Genomic DNA, 21,911 nt, shown 5'->3' with positions numbered 1-21,911 from the left:
TACCTGAAAGGAAAACATTCGTAACAACCCAGGGACCGATTCAGGAACGAGGCACGCTCTGTTAACAGCAACTGTTCATCAGCTTTTCTGCACCAGCAGCAAATTTGCCTTTTCCCTGGGTTTGAGTGCAGTGTCCTTGAACTCGCAAATGTTTCTCCCCGCTCCCTCAGCCCCACACGTGCCATTACCTGAGCAGCAAGTGGCATCAACCATGCAGGATTTTCTTCATGTGATGCAGAAGGTGACGCTGGGAAAAGAGGAGGCACAAAATGAACCTGTTTGTCACACCCAGCCAACGGTGAAAACCCAGGGAAGGATTCCGCCAGAGGGGACATGCAGGGCCAGGCTGTGCACCCCAGGAGCTCCAGCCGGCCAGTCTCCCTCCCCTTTGCCAGGTACCGGGGAGATGACGACACCTCGTGCTGCTGCCTCACCTGCACCCCCTCACAGCGAGGCTGCCCCAGGAGAGCCGGGGGACCCCCACCTCACTTCGGCCTTTGGGAACCGCGCCGGGAGAGACCCTCCACGCAGAGAGAGGCACGTGGCGTGGATTTAATCCCCGAGGGAAGAGGCCGGTCTCCCGCTGGCAGAAGGACAACTCGCCTCCCTGCCGCTCGGAGCGCCTTGCCGGGGACAGCCCTGCCTGCGCCTGGCTGCTCTTCAGCCGTGCTGAGAGTGCAGTCTGGCCGACGGATGCTCCGGCAAACAGACACTGCAGCGAATCGCAGCTCCCGCTCGTTACAGCTGCAGGTAATTTTGCCTCTGGCTAAGGCATGCCCCAGACAGCGGACACCCCGTCTCGTTCCAGCTCCTGCTTGCTGCGGTTCTGGCTAATTGAAGCTCCAGCTCCGCACTGAAGCTCCAGCTGATTTCGGCTCCTTCTTCTTACAAGCTCCAGCTATTTGCAGCAGTCTGGGCTTTTGACAAGGTCATAAATCAATTGCTGTCATAACTTGAGTATTACTATTACTGTCATAGCTATACATTGTATAAATATGAATTAGTTTCTATGATTAATTACTTAATAACTATTCTAGGCAGCGTACAAAAAAGAGCTGGTCTCCAAGAGGGCGTGTGGGGTCTGGAAAGCACCCTTCCCCCCAGAGACCACCTCAGATGTTGAGTTCAGCCTCCCAAACTGCAGGGTCCGATAGGACCACATCCCCACCTTCCGGGGAGGGTCCACACACCCTGCCCACCCCCTGCTTTCCTCCACAGCCTCCAATGCCCTCCCAACCCCTGCACAAACAGCCAAACTGGCTTCTGCTTTTGGCCCCCAAACCAACTCACTTTGTGCCCACTTCTGAGCCCAAAAACCCAGCTGCTGAGACTGTTCTCAAGTCCCAAAAATGCAGTGCTTTACCTCTGTTCCTAAGCCCAAAACCACACAACTTGGTCCCCTCTGTCAGGTCCTGAAAACACATGACTCAATCTTTTTCTGAGCCCCATGACCCTGTTTTCAAGCCCCAGGAACAGAAAACCTGGTCTCCATTTTCAGGCCCCAAACCAGCTCACCCTTCTGACCCCCTTTGCAGTCCCCATGTGCGATGCCGAGGGGAGTGTAGCCTGCATCCCCAGGGCCCCACACACAGTTTTGGGGAGTGCTTGGGAACTGCGGAGGGCCCGGTGTCCTGGTTTCGGCTGGGATAGGGTTAAATTTCTTCCTAGTGCTGTGTTTTGGATTTAGTATGAGGAGAATGTTGATAACACACTGATGTTTTCAGTTGTTGCTAAGTCCAAGTCTGTCCTTGGACTAGTTGTCCTAGTCCAAGGACAGCTCCCATGCCTACTGACTGAGCTAGGTACACAAGGTGGGAGGGAACATAATCAGGACAGCCAGCCCAGCTGGCCAATGGGGTATTCCATACCATGTGACGTCATGCTCAGTATATGAACGGTAGGCGTGATCCAGGAAGTGCCGATCGCTACTTGGTTATCGGTCAGCACGGGTGGTGAGCAATTGCATTGTGCATCACTCATTTTGTATATTTTATCATTAGCATTATTATTTTCCCTTATTTTTCCCTGTTCTATTAAACTGTCTTTATCTCAACCCACGAGTTTTTCTCACTCTTACCCTTCCGATTCTCTCCCCGTCCCGCTGGGGGTGGGGGGGAGTGAGTGAGCGGCTGCGTGCTATTTGGCTGCCTGCCAGGTTAAACCACGACACCCGGCCCCATGCCTCTGTGGGGCAGCACCAGCACAGGCTGGGCATCGCTTTATTATTGCTGTTTCAGTCTTTATTTCTCCAGCATCACCAGCACCGCACGGCCTGCACCCCAAACCTGCCCCGGCTGAAGGACCCCCATGGAGAGCCATGCCCAGTCATCCCCCCTCCAAGAACTCCCAGCCACTGGCAGCAGCAGTCAGGGCCCTTCCCCGCCTGTGCGGGCACTGGGACCCGCCCTGTGCCACAGGAGTCCCCTGGGCCACCACTGCCCAGCCCCAGCGAGGACAGCTGGGGATGGGATGAGGCTGCCCCTGCTCACCCTGGCCAGACACAGACTCAGCCCCAAAAACCCTGCAACGACCCTGGGGCAGTGTTTGCCCCAGGGCCGCTTCTGCCCTGGTTGGCCCCAGGAGGGCAGAGCCCAGACCTGTCCATGGAGACTCCGACTGGGGGATCCCACATCCAAGACCCGCTGCACCCAAGGCCCCATAACTCGCCCAGCCCCACGGGCCCTAACCTGCCCTGACGCGGCTCCAGCTGCCCCCTGGCCCAGAGTGAAATGAAACGCAGCATCCGAACCAGCCAACAACGCTGCTCTTCTGCGCCTACACAGGCACCCTAGCCCCGTCCCGTCCATATTTAATACAGTGTTGGGGAGCAGGACAAAGGAGTAGAAAGAGAAAAATAAGACAAGGGAGAAGACCAAGAAGCAGAGAGAGAAAGGAAGGTTGAAAGAAAAGGTCAGAGAGGTAGAAAAATCAAGAAAAATGGGGATGAGGAGCCCTGCAGAGGGGTGGAGCAAGAAAATGTAGGGTCAGTGAGCGGGACAGAGAGAGGGAGAGTTGGAGGGGAGGGAGGAGAGGAAGAACGAAGGAGGGACAAAGACGGTGACAGGGTGCAGGACATACAAACAGAGAGAGAAAAAGGACAGCGAACAGGACAAAGGGATTGAGAAATAAAAAAAGGATCAGATCTGTACAAAGAGACCAAGAAGGAAAAAAAAAAAAAAACAACAATGGGTTAGAGGACAGAGACAAAGAAAGAGAAAAAAGGGCCAGGGAGCAGGACAGAGGAGGAGAGAAAGGAAAAAAGGGAGAGCTGGCTGCACAGGGAGGTATAGCAAGAAATGACAGGACAGGCAGCAGGACAGAGAAATAAACACAGAAAGAACGGAGACAGGAAGCAGGACAGAGGAACAGTGAGAAGAAATAGGGGGCAGGGAGCAGGTCAGAGGTGGAAAAAGAAGCATTGGGGCAGAAGAATAAAAAGAGAGAAAAGAAAGACAGGAAGAAGCATGGGGGACAAAGAGGGGGGAAAAAAAAGGACAAGGAGCAGGACACAGATTGTCAGACAAAGACAGGGACAGGGAGCAAGACAAGGTGATACAGAAAGAGAAAAAAGAGACAGGGAAGCAGGACAAAGTGAAAGACAGGCAAAAATAAGAGACAGGCAGCAGGACAGCGATGGAGGGGAAAAAGCCTAGGATGGGCAGCAGGAGACATAGATGGAGAAAGAAAAAACAGCACTGGGCTGCAGGACAGAGACCGAGTGAGAAAAAACAATGACAGGGAGCAGGACAAAGTGACAGAGAACAAAAAACAAAGAGGGAACAGGACAGAGAAATGGGCAGAAAGGCAAGGAGAAGGACAGAGAAACAGAGAGTGGGAGGGATAAGGAGCAGGACAGAGAGATGGAGCAAGAAAGTGGGAAAGGGTGGGAGGTAGAAAAAAGGGAAAGAGGGACAAGGACAGGGTGCAGGACAAAAAGATGAAAGAGGGAAAAAACAGCGATGGGCTGCAGGACAGAGATGGAGGAATTAAAAAAATAGACACAGGGAGCACAACAGAATGACAGAGAGAGAAAAAGGGACACAGGAAAAAAAACAACTGTGATAGGCAGTGGGAGGGAGATGGAAGAAGAAAAAAATACTGAGGAAGAGAGAAAGGGAAGAAGGGACAGCTAACTGGACAGGGGGATACAGTTAGAAAGGATGGGAGAGGGAATGGGACAGAGCAAGAAAGACAGAAAAGATAGCGAGAGGAAGCAGGGCAGAGGGACAGCAAGAGAAAAAGAAATGGACAGGGATCTGGACCGAGATGGAGAAAAAAGCAGTGAGGACTGAAGGCCTGGGGCTCACTGCAGCTCTCGCTCTCGGTGCTGCCAGGAGACTTCAACAGTTCAGACGCTTCTTTCTCCTTCTCTTCTCCCTTCCTTTTCTGTAACTTTGGTCGCTTGGCTGTCCTCCACCTAAGAAAATACTGTCCTCCACCTAAGAGAACACGTGGGTGTCTCACAGCTCTTATGAGACAAAGCTTCCTAGAAAAGTAGTCTTGCTCACTTGCGCACTACGTGGCCGTACCGTGCTGCTGGTGACGCATATAGACCCTGCGGTCCATGTTGGCAGCCTGGCCTGCTGCAGACTACGAAGAGGCATCCTTCCTCACCTGGAGAGGCAGGCTCTCTCTTGCCTGCAGCAGGAGGCAGCTGCCAGCCAGATGGCCTTCGATTTCTTTTTCTTTACCTTTCTCTGGCTTCTCCAGCTTTAGTCACAGCAGCTTCTCTCCACAGCCAGCAAGAGCTCCGCCTGTCCCTTTTCGCCCCTATGCTGCAAGGACAGCAAGGCCAGGCAGAGACAACTGATGCAAGCCTGAGGCAGCTGGAGTCAATGGCATCCTCAGCGCAGTCTCTGGGAGAGGGAAAGAAGCAGCAGTGACTATTATTAGCGTAACTTGCCCCTGGCTGAAGCCTCTCCTTCTGCAGCGCCTTCTGGAGATGCCACTCTTTCCCCACACTGCTGCTAACAACAGCCACATTAAGGAAGAATCAAGCACATTTGAGGGCCAGCTTGCAGCCTTCACAACAGGGCTTGGGGATGACCTAAGGCTACGGGACAGGCTTAGGGGACATGCTGGAGCTAGAGGCTGCTGCACAGGACGAGCAGGGCCTGGGGAGACTCAGGAGGAGCTCTGGCGAGTTGGGCAGATGCCTGGCATCTGTGCCTGGGGCACGTCCGCCTCCCTCCCCTCTTCCCGTCTATCAGCTCTCGGGTAACTCCCTGGGGCTGCCCTGATGTGTGTCGTCTCCAACAGACTGGGAGCCTGATGCGGCGGGCGGTTTGAGCTTCCCATCCCGCCACCCCCGAGCGGCCAGGAGACACCCCCGCATCCGCCGAAGGGGCTCGCTCGCCTCGCCGGTGGCCTCGGTCCTCACTCGCCGCCGCCATGCTACGCCGGGCGCGCCGCCACGCTGCTCCCGGGCAACGCGCATGCGCCAGCCGCCGACGGCGCACCGGAGGGGCCAGAGCCGGTGGGTGAACACCGGGCTGCAGGACCACGCTTCGGCCACGGGGCGGCAGCAGCGAAGGCGGCGGCGCTGCTGCGCACCTGTGCGGTGCCGGCACTGCAGTACCGCGATTCGGCCACGGGGCGGCAGCAGCAGGAGACACCCGCCGGGCGGCGCGTGCCCGGGGGCGGCACCGGCGCTGCAGCTCCGCGCTTTGCGCGCCCAGCGCCCGCCGGCAGCGCGCACGTGGGGCTGCAGCGGCGTTTCCTAACCGGGAGGCAGCGACGAGCGCGGCGGCACCACCCCGCAGGCACCGCAGGATCGCATTGCCGTCACCAGCGGACGGCAGCGTGGAGCACGGCGGCGCCTCCACGGCGCCCACCTGCAGTACGGCGTTTCGTTCGCTAGACGGCAGCAGTGAGCACGGACGAGCGCCACACCCCGCCGCGTGCGAGCTGCAGTACCGCTATTCGGACACCGGGCGGCGCGCCACCGCGCATGCACTCGCGAGGGGCGGCCGCACCGCCTGTTGGGGAGCGGACACAGCTGGAAGCCCGCAGAAAACCACAGGGAACCGGCAACAAAACTACACCTCGTGCCGCGCCGCGGGGCCGCGGCGGTGGCAAGGACAACGCCGCGCCGCACGCGCTCGAGAGCAAGGCGGCTGCCAGGCAGCCAAGTCCGCAAAAACTACACCCTCCCGGCATGCACTGGCAAACACAGGACGGCCGCCCGGCTGCCGAGTGCCCGAAGACTACACCTCCCGGCATGCTCCAGGGAACGAACATGGCCTACCGGAAGCCCCGTGCGCCAGGACTAGAGCTCCTGGCATGCCGCGAGAGGCAGCCTTCCTTGCTTTCTGACCTTGCGGGGACACCGTTCCCCCCCGCCGACGCACCCGGAAGCCCTACGGAGACCCCGGCGCGGCTCCGGGCAGCCCCCGCCGCCGGCTCCGACACCGCGCTGCACCGCCGCCGCCGCTCCGTGCCTCCGACACGGATCCCGCCCGCAGGCACCGCCGCCCTCCTCGGGGATTTCCCCGGGACCCGCCGGTCGATCGCCCGGCCCCCGCTCACCTTCTCCCTCGGTGCAGCCGCAACCTGGTGACCGCTCCGCCCCTCCCTTAGCTCACACTGGCCCCTCCACGGCCACCCGGAACAGGGCAGCACCAGCCCCTCCCCCGGCAGCCACCCCTTTACAGGGAGGGGCCGTCGCCATCAGCCTCACCGCCCACACCTGGGGCTCCTCCAGCCCCGGCCCGCAGCTGGAGCCCAGCAAGAACAGGGGGCCATCACCCGACGCGCACAGCGCGTCATCTCCTCCGCTGGGCTCTGTAAGAGCCCCTCGCCCCGTACAAAAGACGGGCAAACGCAGCCGGAGGGCAAAGGAGACGGCGAGTGTTTATTCAGTCACGCACGTAACAAGTCCCGGGAGCGAGTCTGCTCCGGGGCCCCCGACACTCCCCTAGCCCATGGGACACCTCGGCAGTTGTTCCCGGAGCCACGCTTGTCGGTTCGGCGGGGACCGGACGGTCGCTCGGCTGGCTCCTGGACCGATGGGCTGCTGGGCAGAGGTGGAGGCCACCAAAAATGAGGAGCAGGGCGCTGGACACGAGAAGAAAAAAGCGGCAGCAGGCTAGACGGGGGGTGTAGCGAGAAAGCGTGAGGCAGGGAACGGGACAGCGAGAGAAGGTCGGGGACAGGGAGCCCGACAAAGGTGGTGAAAGAAGCAGCAGGAAGAGAGGAAGAGAAGTAGCAAAAAGAGGGAGAGGGAGCACGACAGAGACTGACAAAGAAGGACGGAAGATGGAGATGCAGGAAAAACCTGGGACGGGCAGCACGACAGAGGGAAGAAAAAGAATAGGGCCAGGAAGCCAGACTGAGAGATGGAGAAAGACAAAAAAGTTACAAGAACAGGGCAGAGAGGAAGGAATGAAACAACAGGGACAGGGAGCCGGGACTGCAAACGATGGAGGGAAGGGGCGGGAACACAAAAGAGAGCTGGAGAGCAAAAAGAATAGCAATGCATTCAGAAAGAAGGGGGGGGAATTCTAAAATAGGGTCATTGGGGAGCCAGAGACAGTGAAATGGGGAAAAGACAAAAGCGATAGGCTACAAGGCAGAGAGGGAGGAATTAATGAATAGGGACAGAGAGCTGGTTAGAGAGAGAGAGAGAGAGAGGCAAAAGGTCACATGGACAACAGGGCAGAGAGGGAGGAATTTAAAAAACAGGAACAGGGAGCCTGACAGAGAGAAAGGCAGACGTAAAATGAGAAAAAGCGACAGGCAACAGGGCAGAGTGGGAGGAATTGATAAATAGGGATAGGGGAACAGACAGAATGCGATGGAAAAAACCAGCAGTGGGCTACAGGGAAGAGAGAGGAATTAAAGAACAGGGACTGGGAGCTGGACAGAAAGACGTGGAGAAAGAAGAAAAAAAACCCAGACAAACAGCGATGGGCTACAAGACGGATAGGGAGGAAATAAAAAACAGCGGCAGGAAGCCAGAGAGAGAGAGATGGAGAAAAACAAACAAAAAGCGTGGGGCTATGGGACAGAATGTGGAATTAAAACACGGAGAGAGGGAAACGAGACAGAGAGAGAGAGTGAGGAAAAAATCCAGGCAGGCTACAGGGGGGCAGAGGGAGGAATTAAAAACTCGGGACAGGGAGCCGGACAGAGAGAGAGAGATCGCAGGGAATAGCAGTGGGTGCAGGAAGAAGAGGGAGGAATTAATAAATAGGGACAGGGAGCTGGACAGAGAGGGACAGAGAAAGGCAAAAATAGTGGCAGGGTACAAGGCAGAGACGAAGAATTAAAAAACGGGCAGTGAGAGACATAGAGAGATGGAGAAAATAAAAAGGCAATGGGTTATGCGGCAGAGAGGGAGGAATTAAAAAACAGGGATGGGAAGCAAGAAAGTGAGATGGAAAGGGAGGAGGGTTCTGATGGGCGACAGGACAGAGAGGGAGGAATTAAAAGTGAGGGAGAGGGAGCTGAGAAATGAGAGGCCGAGAAAGAAACAGAATCACAACGTGCTACAAGGCCGAGAAGGAAGAAAGGGAACAACAGGGACAGGGAGCCAGACAAAGAGAGCCAGAGAAAGAAAAAATACCGACAGGCTACAGGACAAAGAGGGATCTGGAGCCAGGCAGAGAGAGATGAAGAAAGAAAAAAAACAGGGATCCATCAGTGCCTGCTGCTGGGGTTGGAGTAGCTGCAGTGCCTGTTGGTTTGTTTTCCCTCTCTTCTCCCAGAGGGTGCTGTATAATACCGACCCGTGCTTGGTAGATACTAGCCAGGGCCCAGCACAGTGCAGTAAATTCTGCCTCTTTGGAATAAGCACGGCATTTTTTTTTTCAAGCATTCTATCATTTCGTCAGGATGCTGTAGTTGTTCAGGAGAGAAGTTCCAGCTCATTGGAGTTGAGAAGTTCTCTAAGTACCTGCCCGTATTCTCTCCCACATGCAGTGCCACCCATGAGCATCCAGCTTCGGAGCAGATCTCTGGGTGATTTTTTTTAAATTGTTGTTTAACCCTGAACAAGACCTGAAACACATTCAGGAGACATAGCAATAGGAGGATGCTGGCTTGAACATCCCAAAGATGTTAAAAATTCTTGAAAGCTGGTGTAAACTAGCCTGAAGGAGAAAGGAAAGGTGAAAGAACAGGGGAAGCCTCCTCTTTGTCTTCCCCATAAATTGGTTCTCCGGGGGGGAAGGTGAAGAGTGTCATTATTAATAATTTCCGAGAGATGGCGCTCGAGGTACGGAGTTGACAGGAATACCAACTACAGGTCCCAAATAAGTTTTTTTACCAATAATATTATCCTATCAGAAGGCCATGCTGTACCCACAGTACAGCAAAGTGATAATCTTGACCCATCTCCCAGAAGTGATAAACAGCACCGCAGGGAATACATATTGCAAATAAGGATTTACATAATACAACCATGCGAACAAATAAAACAACATTGTGACCAGTGACTATTAAATTCTTATAACAAATTTATTTTAACACGCTCTGGTCAAATCTGTCATGATCTCAACCCTTCGAGCTCCACGCTGGGTGCCAAAAAGGACTGTTATGGTTTAACCCCAGTCAGCAACTAAGCACCGCGCTCGCTCACCCTCCCCTGGTGGGATGGGGGAGAGAATTGGAAGGCCAGAAGTAAGAAAACTCATAGGTTGAGATAAGAACAGTTTAATACTTGAAATAAAACAATAATAACAACGACAACAATAATATGGTAATGAAGAGGAAAACAACGAGAGGGAGAGAGGAACAAAACCCAGGAAAAACAAGTGATGCGACTGCTCACCACCCACTGATCGATGCCCAGCCAGTCCCTGAGCAGCAATCGCTGCATTCTGGCCAACTCCCCCCAGTTTATATACTGAGCATGACGTCATATGGTATGGAATATCCCTTCGGAGTGTTTGGGTCAGCTGTCCTGGCTGTGCCCCCTCCCAGCTTCCTATGCACCTGGCAGAGCATGGTGCCTTGACTAGTGTAAACACTACTTTTAGCAACAACTAAAACATCAGCGTATCAACATTATTCTCATACTAAATCCAAAACACAGCACTATACCAGCTACTAGGAAGAAAATTAACTCTATCTTATCTGAAACCAGGACAAACATTCAAACCTGAACAAGAGAGAATTAGCTCATCAGGGCAGTGATTGGCAGAGAGTGCCAGGAAAGAAAGACTGAAACCAGCAGTGTGCTCTCTCTTGTCCCATCCAGGGCACCCGTAGAGGGCATTGCACAGGCTGGTAGAGGGAAACACCTTTGCACCGGTTCATCTGCTCCCAACAAAAGTACACTGTTTGCAGTAGGCACCCAGGTGTGGCTATTGCTATGAACCTCAACCCTATTCCCAACACTAGTAGCACGAGATGATCACGTGCATGTGAAAATCTGCCTGTGTTTCGCAGATGTCCCTGGTCTTTCATGTTCACTGCTCAACACCAGGAGCAGGTTGCCCGAGAACATCGAGCCTGTAAGAGCACAAAAGCACGCACTAGCCCTCCACATTTGCATTGTCCATCCTGTCTGGTTACCCTGGGAAGGGTTAAACCAAGGTTTTGCGCTGCTGCTGTTGTTTGGTGTGGCCAGCACTGGAACAAACTTGTTCCTTTACGTTTAGGTAGGAGGAAGGCAGCGAGGAGGCAGCGAGGAGGCCATGTGGCACTTGGCAGCACATCTGCAGGGTCCTTGCAGCGACTGTGCAGGTCAGGCTGCCCAGGGTAAAAAGGTGTCCTGCAGCCAGAGGCAGAAGGTGGACAAAAGCCAAGAGTCCTCCCCAATGAGCAGGCGCAAGGGAGATGTGAGGGGAGCCAGAAATCTTCTGCTGGACAAACTCAAGAGTTGGACAGGGCAGCTGTGAACAGAGAGGAGCTGTGCTTCTGCCTTTTTTTGCAGGTTTGCTGTTGCCGGGGAGAGTTTTTAGGCTGTCATCCAGCTAATTCACTGAGAGAGACAAGCACTTGAATTAGTTGCATTATCTGTGCCCAGCTAAAGTGGACAAAGGATTAAAATGTGCTGAGCACCACCACCGTGATTTGCATCTCAGAGCCCCTTCCCACAGGCCCCCTCTGCTCCCAGCCTTTTTTTTTTTTTTTTTTGGCTGTGAGCCAGCCAGCATAAGAGCCCTGTTTACAGAAGTGATGCCTAGGTTAATATTGCAAAAGACTTCATCAAGGCTTTTAGTCGCTACTGAAGCAGAAGTATCTAACCGTGGGCCATGAGCTGTCAGGGCTGCACACACAAGGAATGAGCCGCCCGTGCTGCGCACGCAGCCACACGCTCGCTACAGTCCGTCTGACCAATTCTGGTCTCAGCCTGAGGTATGAAACTAATTTTCTGTCACCATGGCATATTTGAAATAATGAGCAAAATCAAACTATTATTCATTTTTAATGTTGCTCACAAAACTCAAATGTAGCTATTGTTTTAGGGAAAACCCACTGTTTGAGTGCTAAATAAATATTGCACTATGTAGTGACCTTATGGGCACTTTTTTTGAGCTCGCTCAGCTGCCAAAGATTTTTTTTTTAATGCGTGTTTATTCATGTGGAGAGGATGGGGAATGCTATTGCTATACATTTTGTGCTGCTGGTCTCAACGAAATCAAAACTAGGATCTCTTAGAAGAAGCTCTAGATCTAAACAGAGCTAACGCAAAAGCCTATCTGCGATCACTGAATTCTAATTAATTAACAGCTTTAAAAATGTTTTTTCACCACTAGCACTTTGTAGGTAGGTGCAGTTTTCCTGAAAAGTTCACACTAAGCTCTGCTGCAACATCCAAGCTTTATATGTTTCTATTTTTTCCTGGCATTTGCAGAGTTTTCCTTCTCTTCTCAGCACGAGGACTGAGTGACCTTAGCAATTACCAGCAAGGGGACTCCGTATGATGAAAGCAGGTGAAAGGGAAAATAAGGGCGGGAACTAGGTAAGGCCAATTCATACCTCAGAGGAGGTGTGGTCCTGTTCTGCACCTGGCTGTGGCCACAGTCTTGTGAAATATAAAAGGGGAAGGCAGTTGTTTCTCAAGCAATCTGTTGCCAGGATCCTGTAGTGAGAAGGAAGCGAGGTGCTAGAAGAAATGCAGAGCAAGAAGTCTAGAGTGTCAGCTGCAAAAGGTATGGGACGCACTGGTGCCTCTGAGCCTCAGGAATACCACCAGCCCTTCTCTGTAGGTCCGTTCGCTGGGCTGAGGGTTGCGTGGTAGCTGCACTACCTTCCTCAGCAGGCTAGCTTAGGAGGAGAAAGAAGCCATCATGTCTCAGGGAGGAGCAGCAGCATGCGAAGCTGCCAAGCCCCAGGACCGGGGATGGGCATGGATGGTCCTGCTCGCTGCAGTGCTGCTGCAAGGGCTGACGCTGGGCTTTCCCTCCTGCATCGGTGTCTTCTTCACAGACCTCCAGCATGAGTTCCAGGCCAGCAATAGCGAGACATCGTGGTTCCCGTCTATCATGGTGGCTGTGCTGTACGGAGGTGGTAAGTAATGGCTGCAGGGAATGCCCTCCACCACCTCCCGCGGTTGTATTGCTGATGAGGGGCCATAATGAGGGCACTTTTGGCATTTCATTAAGGTGGAAGGTGGAGGGGACTGGGAAGTCTGAACAGACTGGCTGGTTGGCAGTGCACAGCATCTCCCAGCCACTTCGATCACATGGCCCAAAGCTAAGTGTCCACAGATATCAAGCTGCCTTTTGCCACTCTAAGAGACAACCAAGACCCTTGGGTCAAAGAAAGTGAATCCCTTTCTCAGCCCAGCTTCTCCAGATCAGCGAGAACTTAATTATTTCCCATAGCAGCTCTTTGAATAAGCTGGCAGGCAGTGCTGGAACTTGGGTGCTTTCTTGATTCATCTTCTGTCCACAAGAGTACATCTCCTTCTATGTGCCACGTGACAACTGTGTACTTCACGTCTGAAAAGATGCCAAAAGCCAAGCTCCTCCAGGCTGCTAGCTGAGGCAGAGTGTTAAAAGCAGCTCGTTGGGCAGTGGCATAGAATGCACACCCAAGCAGGCATCAGGGTGGACTTGAGCATAGCTGGATTAATGCAGAATGTGGGTCAGGTGACACCCTCCAGGTGAAGGGAGATGGAAGGAGAGTGGTGCTTTGCAGATAGTAGAGTGAATCACAGTGTTTTCTCCCAAAGAAAATGTGGGAGCTGCACAGATCACCCACCCAGACTGATATGTCTGCACAGAAGAGAAAAATCCCCAGCACCTCAAGGACTTCCCAATGAGCGAGCCGTGTTGCTGCTGACCCTTTCATGTGCAGCTTCTGTGGTTATTTGATAAACTGACTACCCAAACCCCACCTAGGCAAAAGAAGCAAAGTATCCAGTGACGCCCATGTATGTGAGCTGCTCCCTGAGTTCATACCTGCCCCCTTCCAACACTGGTGAAAGGTGACACTATACTATGAAGAAAAAAAAAAAAAGCAGAGCCCTGAGTCATGCTGATGTGAAGGCTGTGGCAGGTTCAGTCTCTCCTGTGCAGGACTTGGCTGACAGCCACCTGACATGGGAGAGAGAGTTTGCACCTTAGCAGAAGCAGTTGGGTCCAAAATTGCAAGGTACAGATGGAAAGAGACCTCAGGGGAAGCAACTACAGGAGGAATTATCACTGAAGGTCAGCAGAAATAGAGCAGTGTCCTTGGGGCTTTGAATTTGGAAACTGCTGGGCATTCCCTGTGCTGCCTTCCGTCCCCTGTGGTCCTGCTGTGGTTAGTGGGAAGGAGCCAAATGGGACCTGCTGGCTCTGGGAAACGGTCTCAGAAGCAGCTCAGTCCCAACATGTCCAGGAAGGACAAGTCTGGCAGTATCTGCAAGAAAATATCCATTATCCTATCTTCTTTAATGAAGTAATTGTTTTGTAGGAAGCTGGAACCACAGTAAAAGGTAAAATAAAGACAGCCAATAAGTAGATCCAAAAGTTATAAATTACATAAGGAAAGAACAGCCTCATGTTAATTATATTCACTAACAGAATTTGTCAGGGCATAGCCAGTGAATAACAAGAGAGTTGTTACTTTGCTTACCAGTTATGTCTCCTATTGCAGGCTGTTACAGCAGAGGAGTGCTTGTTCTTGCCCCCCCACAGCATAGGCAGGAGTAATGCAACCATAAACGAGGAAGAAAAAACAAAAAAAACCCCAGAGATAAAAGACACCCTCTAGGACCAAGCATGTATGGCTTTTGCTGCAACTTCTGACCTCCTTTGCGGTGGGCCAAGCTCTGTTTGATTCAGGTTCTTTGGTTACATCCATCACCTTGGCACTTAAACCTTTTCCAAAATTGCATTCTGCTATGTCACCAGTGTCTCTTAAAGGTGCTTCTCTATTTTCTTCTCCTTCATTCTTTTTAATTCAGAGGAACTGAAGGGGAAAAACATGTTTGTTGCAAAAATTGGTAAACAAGAAGGGGAATGGACAGAGCAGCCCATCCTCAGATCAGTGCAGTGAGAAGGTCCCATGCAGTGAGAGAGAACCTCAGAGCTCACCAGAGCTGTGGAAGGAAACAGGGAAGGGCACAGTGCAAACAATAGCTCATAACTTACTAAGCCAAACATATCTCATTACCCATGCTACGTTCCTAGGTAAAAGCAATTAATGGTTATTTTGTTGTAAGAATCATTTGAAAGACCTCAGGATCCTATGGCCATCTCCGAAAGGGGAAATGCAAGAGTTGAGGCTCTTACAGGTTCCAGCTCCTAGAGATTCATGCACATGTAACTCTATGGATCACACTGATACAAACACAGCACTTTTGTTGTAATTATTTTTGCAAAGAAAAGCACAAAAGCCCCAGGCAAGCAACAAATAATCTTTGAAACCTAGAAAGCAAGTTAACAGGAACGAATAATGAAAAACCTTTAAGATTTTTAGAGCCAATCTCATTATTTTGGAGTGTTCAATTTATGACTTCTGGCTATTTGGGTTGGTTAAACAGCAGTACCATCTTTAATGTCTTCAGCAGGAGGAAAAATAATCCAGTCACCAGTTTGCTGAACACTTTTTCAAAGGCCAGTTGAAGTCTGAGCTGAAAATCTCGCAAGCAGATCAAACTACAGACAGTTGCAGTCCTAATTTTAATAATGTTCCACTGTTTGCTTGACTATGTGGATTTTATTTCAAACCAGACATTGATTTAGGTCACAAATATGCCACAGGTTATTTTTCTCTACACTGATTAATTCCTAATTCTGTACTTACAGTCATTTTGCATTTGTTTATATAACCTTAAGTGTTCAGAAGAGGGGGGAAAAAAATAATAAAACCTGGAAAACCTTGAAGATCCTCAAAGGAACAATAAAAGAAACTTCAGATCCTCTTCTGCCAGAGCATGCACAGAGAAGCATGTTTCCCACTGATGGTCTGCAGGTCTGAACTAATCTTCTCCTACCCCAAAATGAAGGATGCTAAATGACATTAACAAACTGGTAATTTACCACAATCTCATGGAATTCACCAAAAGTCTATGAAAATTAAAGAATTAATTGACCTTAAACATGCACCTCCATGCCTATTTGTTCATTGCTTTTTCTGATGAAATAACATAACTCTTTCCTAGTAAAGCCTGCCAGCAATGTAGATACACAATAAAATGCAGGTTTCTGCCCAAGAAGGGCAGTGCCGGGCTCTAGCCCATCAGAACCACCTGGGTCTCCCTCCCACCTCTGCAGTGTTTGTGCCAGAGGTGTGGGAGTGGAAACCGGGATGTGCGTGGTTTGCTCCTAGGCTTGTATCCTCTTGGAAGTGGACCCAGTTAAACCTACCCACCCCTGCCAGGTATGCCAGGACAGGCATGTGCAAAGAGCTGTGCTGACAATAACATCTTATTATTTTTTTGGGGAAGATGACTTGCAGGACAGCTGCAAGACTCCACAAGCTGCAGCTTGGATGCTACTGCCTGAAGCTTAGACTGATTCCCATGCAGACATGAATATACCTCTCCAGCATGTAGTGGTTTAACCCCAGCCAGCAGCTAAGCACCACGCAGCCGCTCGCTCACTCCCTCCTGGTGCAATGGGGGAGAGAATCGGAAGTGAGATAAAGTGAGAAAAATCGTGCGTTGAGATAAAGACAGTTTAACAGGTAAAGCAAAAGCCGCACACACAAGCAAAGCAAAACAAGGAATTCATTCACTACTTCCCATCGGCAGGCAGGTGTTCAGCCACCTCCAGGAAAGCAGGGCTCCATCACGCGTAACTTGGGTTACTTGGGAAGACAAATGCCATCACTCCGAATGTCCCCCCGCCTTCCTCCTTCTTCCCCCCAGCTTTACATGCTGAGCATGATGTCATATGGTATGGAATACCCCGTTGGCCAGTTTGGGTCAGCTGTCCTGGCTATGTCCCTGCCAGCTTCCTGTGCACCTGGCAGAGCATGGGAAGCTGAAAAGTCCTTGACTAGTGTAAACACTACTTAGCAACAACTAAAACATCAGTGTGTTATCAACATTATTCTTATACTAAATCCAACCATGACACAGCCATTTTCAAATAATCCTCCTCAATGAAGTCTATTTTTCTCCCATTCTTGATCTATTTCAGAGTCAATCTGCCTTCTCTTGCAAGGAATTTCACCTAGGTAGCGGGGCACCAAGGGCAATTCAGGAGATTTTGTGGCAGAATATTTGAAAACCACAGTGAAATGAAAGTGGAAATATGCAAACAGAAGTATCACCCTGCTTAACATCTCTTACTCGGAGGCATAGAAATGCAAGTCCTCTGCTTTTTCAAATCATTCCCAGAATTTATATCATGTGAGAACAGAATTACACTTGAAGGTCCTTCTTCCATTCCATTTCCAAGAGTTTTAATTAAAATCCATCACAGGGAAGCTTAGAAATCCTACCTAATGACCAAAAACCAAGCAGATCACAGGAGCCTCCCCTTCAGCTAACAAGCTGACCACGCACTTGGGAGGATCAGGGGATATATTTTCTGTTCCTGGCTCCCCTATTACATGACGCCACTGGGACAATTCTTAGGGTCTCTAGACTAAATAATTTGATAACTGCAGCAGTCACAAAATAGTTCCTTCCTCCCTAACTGCTTCCCTTTTGCTTCTTTGCTTCCAGGGCCACTCTGCAGCATCTTGGTGAAGCGATTTGGCTGCAGGTTTGCTGTAATGCTGGGAGGCCTGCTCAGTGGAGTGGGCATGGTGTCCAGCTCCTTCTGCAAGTCCATCAGCCAGCTTTACTTAACAGCTGGCCTCATCACTGGTAAGTACCAAAGAACAGCAGGAAAACGCAGCTGCTGTGTTTGACTTGAAAGACGGGAAATGGTGAAAGTCCCAACTAAGTGCTCATGTTTTTCCATTCATCTGTGAAACAGGATAAATCAAAAGCCCCACAGCGCAGCAGGAATCATATAGCAGCTAGACTTGCCCTTCACAACCCTTTAACACACACCTCATGCAGCCAAGCTTACTGGAAAGTGCTTCTCTCTAGAAAAAGCTGAAAAAGCTACAGGTCTCCAGAGGGCAAAATGGAGAGCAAAGATATCTGTTCTTTTTAGTAGCTTCTCAGCCTTTTGTCTTTGAAAAAGGGAGGGTTTTTTCAATCTTGGAATGTAATGTGTTGGGACAACGTCCTTCCCAAGCTCCATGGGCTTGTATTTTACCACTCCCAATCTGGGGAAATGTGGAGATACCTTTTTCTAACAAAAGAACGTATTGTTTTGAACAGAAGTAACAGATGGGAACTTTTCCTTTCCAAATATTTCTCCTATGTGACTGATGTTCAACTCTTGCTTTTTTCTAACACAGAGAAATTAATTTCTTCAGTGAGGTTACTTTGGGACCAATCCTGTTGGATCTTGCAAGCTAAGCTGTGTCCACTGCACAGAGAGAAAAACAAGTAACTCCCTGAGCCCTGATGAAAGTGTCAGGAAAGCAGCACTGCTTGTTGCATGCAGTATAAAAAACAAGTTTTTAATAAACAATTCCAAAACAATTTTAGGAATGGCAGCGTGCCCCAGACAAATGTCAGCTTAGATCAGTATATTTAGTATACCCAAGAACACAAGGAGTTTAATTTATGCACAACATCCTTCTTCATCCTTTGTGTGGGGTTTCTGAGTACTAATCACTGGGGCTTGTGCAGCCTGGCAGGCAAGGAGATGCTTCAGTAGTAGATGAAGTCATCTGTGGGTACATTCTGGATTTGGGCTCTTTTCACCCTTTAGGACAAGGCAGAGGGATCATGTGCTGTCATTTTCTCTTTCATTCCTACCTTTAGGTCTGGGATCATGCTTCAGCTTCCAGGCAGGAGTGACTGTCCTGGGCTACTACTTTGTACGGTGGCGAACGCTGGCCAATGCCATGGCATCCACTGGCGTCTCTCTTGGTTTCACGCTGTGGCCGCTACTTTCTCAATACTTGCTGGATGAGATGGGCTGGAGAAACACTTTTCTTATCTTTGGAGGAATACTATTGAACTGTTGTGTTTGTGGAGCCATCATGAGACCAGTTCAGCTTGCATCAGAATCACCACTACAGTCACCCAAGCCTGCAGAGGCGCCAGGGAGAAAAGCAGAAGGGGCACAACTGTCCAATGGAGCATCTTCTCCCCACCCCGAGCTCCAGCAGCAAACCAGAAGGACTGCATGCTTCCAGATGCTGCAGAAGTACCTGGCTTTTGACATCTTCTGTCAAAACAAAGGTTACCAGATTTACACTATTGGAGTGACCTGGATGATGATGGGGTTTGCATTACCCCACGTCTACCTTGTGCCTTATGCCATCCAGAACGGGGTGGAGGAACGCAGGGCAGCCCTCCTCATCTCTATTATCGGGTTCATCAATATCTTCATACGGCCTTTGACAGGGCTGCTCTCAGGACACAGAGTCTTCACAGGGAGACGCATCTACCTGTTCAGCCTGGCTGTGCTCCTCTGTGGGCTGAGCAATTTCATTTGTGTCATTTCAGCTGAGTTCAGTGTGCTCATCATCTACTGCGTCATCCTCAGTATAGCCATGAGTGGCATCGGGGCACTCACCTTCCAGGTGCTGATGGATGTGGTGGAGATAGACAGGTTCTCAAGTGCTCTAGGGCTCTTCACCATCCTGGAGAGTATCATGCTCCTCATCGGACCCCCTCTCACAGGTGAGAGAAGCTAGGGAAAAATTGGTTGTTTAGACACTGGTGACAAGTATTTGGGAGCATAAAGAAGAGAAATGAGGGAGTTTCCAAACCCATGCAGGCAGCTGAGTTATGCAAAGGGAGCAATACAAAAGGGAGAGTTGGAAAGGAATGATCAGCCCCTTTTCACAGCTGAAGGAGGGTCATTTCTGCAGCTGCCCAAGTGTCACTGCAGCAACAGCAGACAGTGAAAAAGTTACCCACTTGGTAGGCAGCTTTGATAGGCATGGAAGCGAGGAGAGCTTTTTTTCCAGTGAGAGGCAAGGCACAGAGAGGAATTACTGTGGTAGGATCTTGCTGTCTATGAACCATTTCACTGCTTTGCTAGTTTGCATTGTTTTATCTATGAAGTCTCAAGGAATTGCTAACATCCCATTAAACAAATTAACTGTGATCAGAATTATTACCAGCTCTACATTATTCAAGACCCTTATAGTAAAAGCTTCTGTTCACTCTTCTTTCCAAGTTCTAGAGTGTATTAATTTTAATCTGGAGATAAGAAAGGAGCTAGTTATGACCCCCAATCGAATAAATTATTCACAGATTTCACAGTTCGCTCCAAATGCCACCAAGTGACCTGTCCAAGACGCACCTGCTCTTGCAGTACAGCAGCAAATTCAAAAGACTAACAAACAAGAAATGTGAACCTGAGCATGAATCCTCAATTCAGGCTTTAGTTCTTTTCTCCAGACAATGAATTGTGTGCCATTCAGCAGGAAAACAATGTCTGTTCTAAGAATGGGACGATAACATGCACCACATTTCATGGTATTCCCTGGCATTAGTGCATCAGTCACTTTTCTCAAAGTGCAAAAAAGGTCTTTTCTTGGACATCTCTGATAGGAATGGCAGATGGGCAAAACAAAGTACAGTAAAAGCTGCTGCATTTCTATTTGTAGTTCTAAAATCTGCTAAAGAAAAGTGCACTATGAAAAGAATCATCGCCAATCTTTACTGAAGAATACATGCAAACAAACATTATCCCAGTATTTCCATATAAATAAGTAGCTTACAGAGAAGGCATCATATATTTGACCTGGATATCACCTTTCCATCTCTAACATTAGTGTTAAATTAATCATTTGATATATCACACTTCTAAGTGTTTTATATTGAGGCACTTAATGTTAGTCATAATGCTTGCTATGCTATGAATTTTCCTCTCCCTGATTACACTCCATTACAGGTAAGTTTTCAGTTTAGGGAACCAAACATGTTGATTTTTGAGACATTTCTCTATTTATGTGTTCTATTTTCTGAGCTGGGATGTAACAGGGTCACTCATTCCGAAATCCAGTGAGTGGCAGTGGCACAGGGGTCCTCTGCTGAGTAAACAAAATGAATCAGCAGGTTGGGGAAAAGTTACAATTTCCTTTCTTTCCTGATTTTTCTGTGTATAGAGTAATACTTTATACAGAAGCAGAAACATCACCTGAGCAGTGACTACAAAAAAACCAAACAAACCCTAGAATCTAGAGAAGAGAACTTAACTCATCTGTGAATGCTTATCTTTTGTATATGGCAGTTTGATGAATGATTTAGGTTTAACATTTATGTAAACGTCACCCAGTTGCCTTTAGTATGCATCTTCTCTTTGACTAAGCTGTGGCTTCTGTTTCAGGTCTCCTGGTGGACATAACTCGTGATTTCCACTATGTCTTCTACAACTCCAGTTTCTTCCTGATATCAGCTGCATTATTCATGGTGCTCAGCTTCTACGCTCTGGAAAAGAAAAACAAATTGAAAGAGGCTTCAAAAGTACCTTTGGATAATCCCTCCAGATACCACTACAATGAAATGCCAACTGAACCACAGTCTGAGAGTCAATCCCCTCCAGCAGTCATGTACATCACAAGCATATGAAGAGAAAGAAAAGAAGGAGAAAAGAAAAAAAAAAAGAGGAACACAAACAATTATGTGGCCTGTACAAAGCTACACAAGGGCCAGCACTGATGGCAGATGAGAAAATAAGCATCTGGTTTCCACAACTGTCATCATCCTTCTGCCCTACACTTCCACTCCATGGGGCCGTGTCAGACTCCACATGAGCGATCCAGATCACAGGCTGAGCCCAGAATCCAGCGCCAGCCAAAGGACAAAGAGAACTGTGCTTTCCTAAAGCAAACCATGGGATAACAGCCATGGTAACCAGCGCTGAGAGACAAAAACTGCGTCACTTCAATTGGTTTAAGTCAGTATGTTTAAGAAGTCACTGGAATTTCACATACACATTTCAGTTGGTAGCACTGGACAATACGTATTAATGGCTATGCACAATGGTAGTTCTTTCACAAAGAAGTGTTATTGCCTCATCTGAACATGCAATTTTGGTGCAGACTTACATGAAGTTTCCCGGTTGCTTCCCAGTTGGAGGTGGCAAGACAAACACTTTCCACAGGAAGCTTATTATTATTTTCCACGTCTTTAAATATTATATGGAGGCTGCTGCATGGGTTGCAGAACTCAGCCAAGTCTCTAGTAAGATCAAGTATTTTCTCCTACGAAGTATATATATAGAGTTCTTCATGCCAAGGACATTTTCAAAGCCTCAAAGGTTCAACTCCAGAGCATCAAAAAGAAAAAAACCCAAACCTTAGAGTGCCTCCTATGTGTAACTAATGATATCTCAAGTGTGTCCTGATATATCACAAAACAGGACTCATGGTTTGTGTAAATACAGTTCTTTCCAGCATTAACTGGGACCCATTTTTGAGGGGGGGGAAGCAGGGAAGGTGTTACTAGACCTGAGAATAAGTGTATGCATCCTTATATAGGGTTAAATTCAAAGCCA

At 49.6% G+C, this 21,911-nt stretch overlaps 2 protein-coding genes and 1 long non-coding RNA gene across 4 annotated transcripts in view; 1 reads left to right on the top strand and 2 right to left on the bottom strand.

Moving 5' to 3' along the window:
* The window catches only part of LOC142091138 (uncharacterized), a 45,632-nt gene extending 39,014 nt beyond the window's left edge, over positions 1-6,618 (bottom strand). The window contains exons 1-3 of the long non-coding RNA XR_012676715.1: positions 6,529-6,618; positions 4,308-4,856; positions 29-247 (exon numbers count right to left, since the gene is read on the bottom strand). This is a non-coding gene — a long non-coding RNA (uncharacterized LOC142091138). The remainder of the gene's footprint in view (positions 1-28; positions 248-4,307; positions 4,857-6,528) is intronic.
* A 5,543-nt stretch (positions 6,619-12,161) lies between these two features.
* On the top strand, positions 12,162-20,983 carry SLC16A5 (solute carrier family 16 member 5). Of its 2 annotated transcripts, XM_075170069.1 has the most exons (4): positions 12,162-12,459; positions 17,057-17,200; positions 18,218-19,084; positions 20,742-20,983. In XM_075170069.1, exons 1-4 carry the CDS (start codon positions 12,240-12,242, stop codon positions 20,981-20,983), a joined length of 1,473 nt encoding a protein of 490 aa, XP_075026170.1. In that variant the 5' UTR covers positions 12,162-12,239. The 2 variants fall into 2 exon arrangements, 1 of the variants encoding a protein (XP_075026170.1); XR_012676714.1 differs by lacking the exons at positions 17,057-17,200; positions 18,218-19,084; positions 20,742-20,983 and adding an exon at positions 14,948-14,996 and having other exon boundaries at positions 12,408-12,459.
* The window catches only part of JPT1 (Jupiter microtubule associated homolog 1), a 40,506-nt gene continuing 31,900 nt past the window's right edge, over positions 13,306-21,911 (bottom strand). Inside the window, exon 5 of the mRNA XM_075170062.1 lies at positions 13,306-20,842. Within this exon, the coding sequence (XP_075026163.1) occupies positions 20,829-20,842 (14 nt within the window). The 3' untranslated portion in view covers positions 13,306-20,828. The remainder of the gene's footprint in view (positions 20,843-21,911) is intronic.

The sequence above is a fragment of the Calonectris borealis genome, chromosome 20 (genome assembly GCF_964195595.1).
Source record: "Calonectris borealis chromosome 20, bCalBor7.hap1.2, whole genome shotgun sequence".
Lineage (NCBI taxonomy): Eukaryota > Metazoa > Chordata > Aves > Procellariiformes > Procellariidae > Calonectris > Calonectris borealis.
Note: the sequence above shows the minus strand (reverse complement) of the source record. Positions and strands in the feature narration are given on the sequence as shown.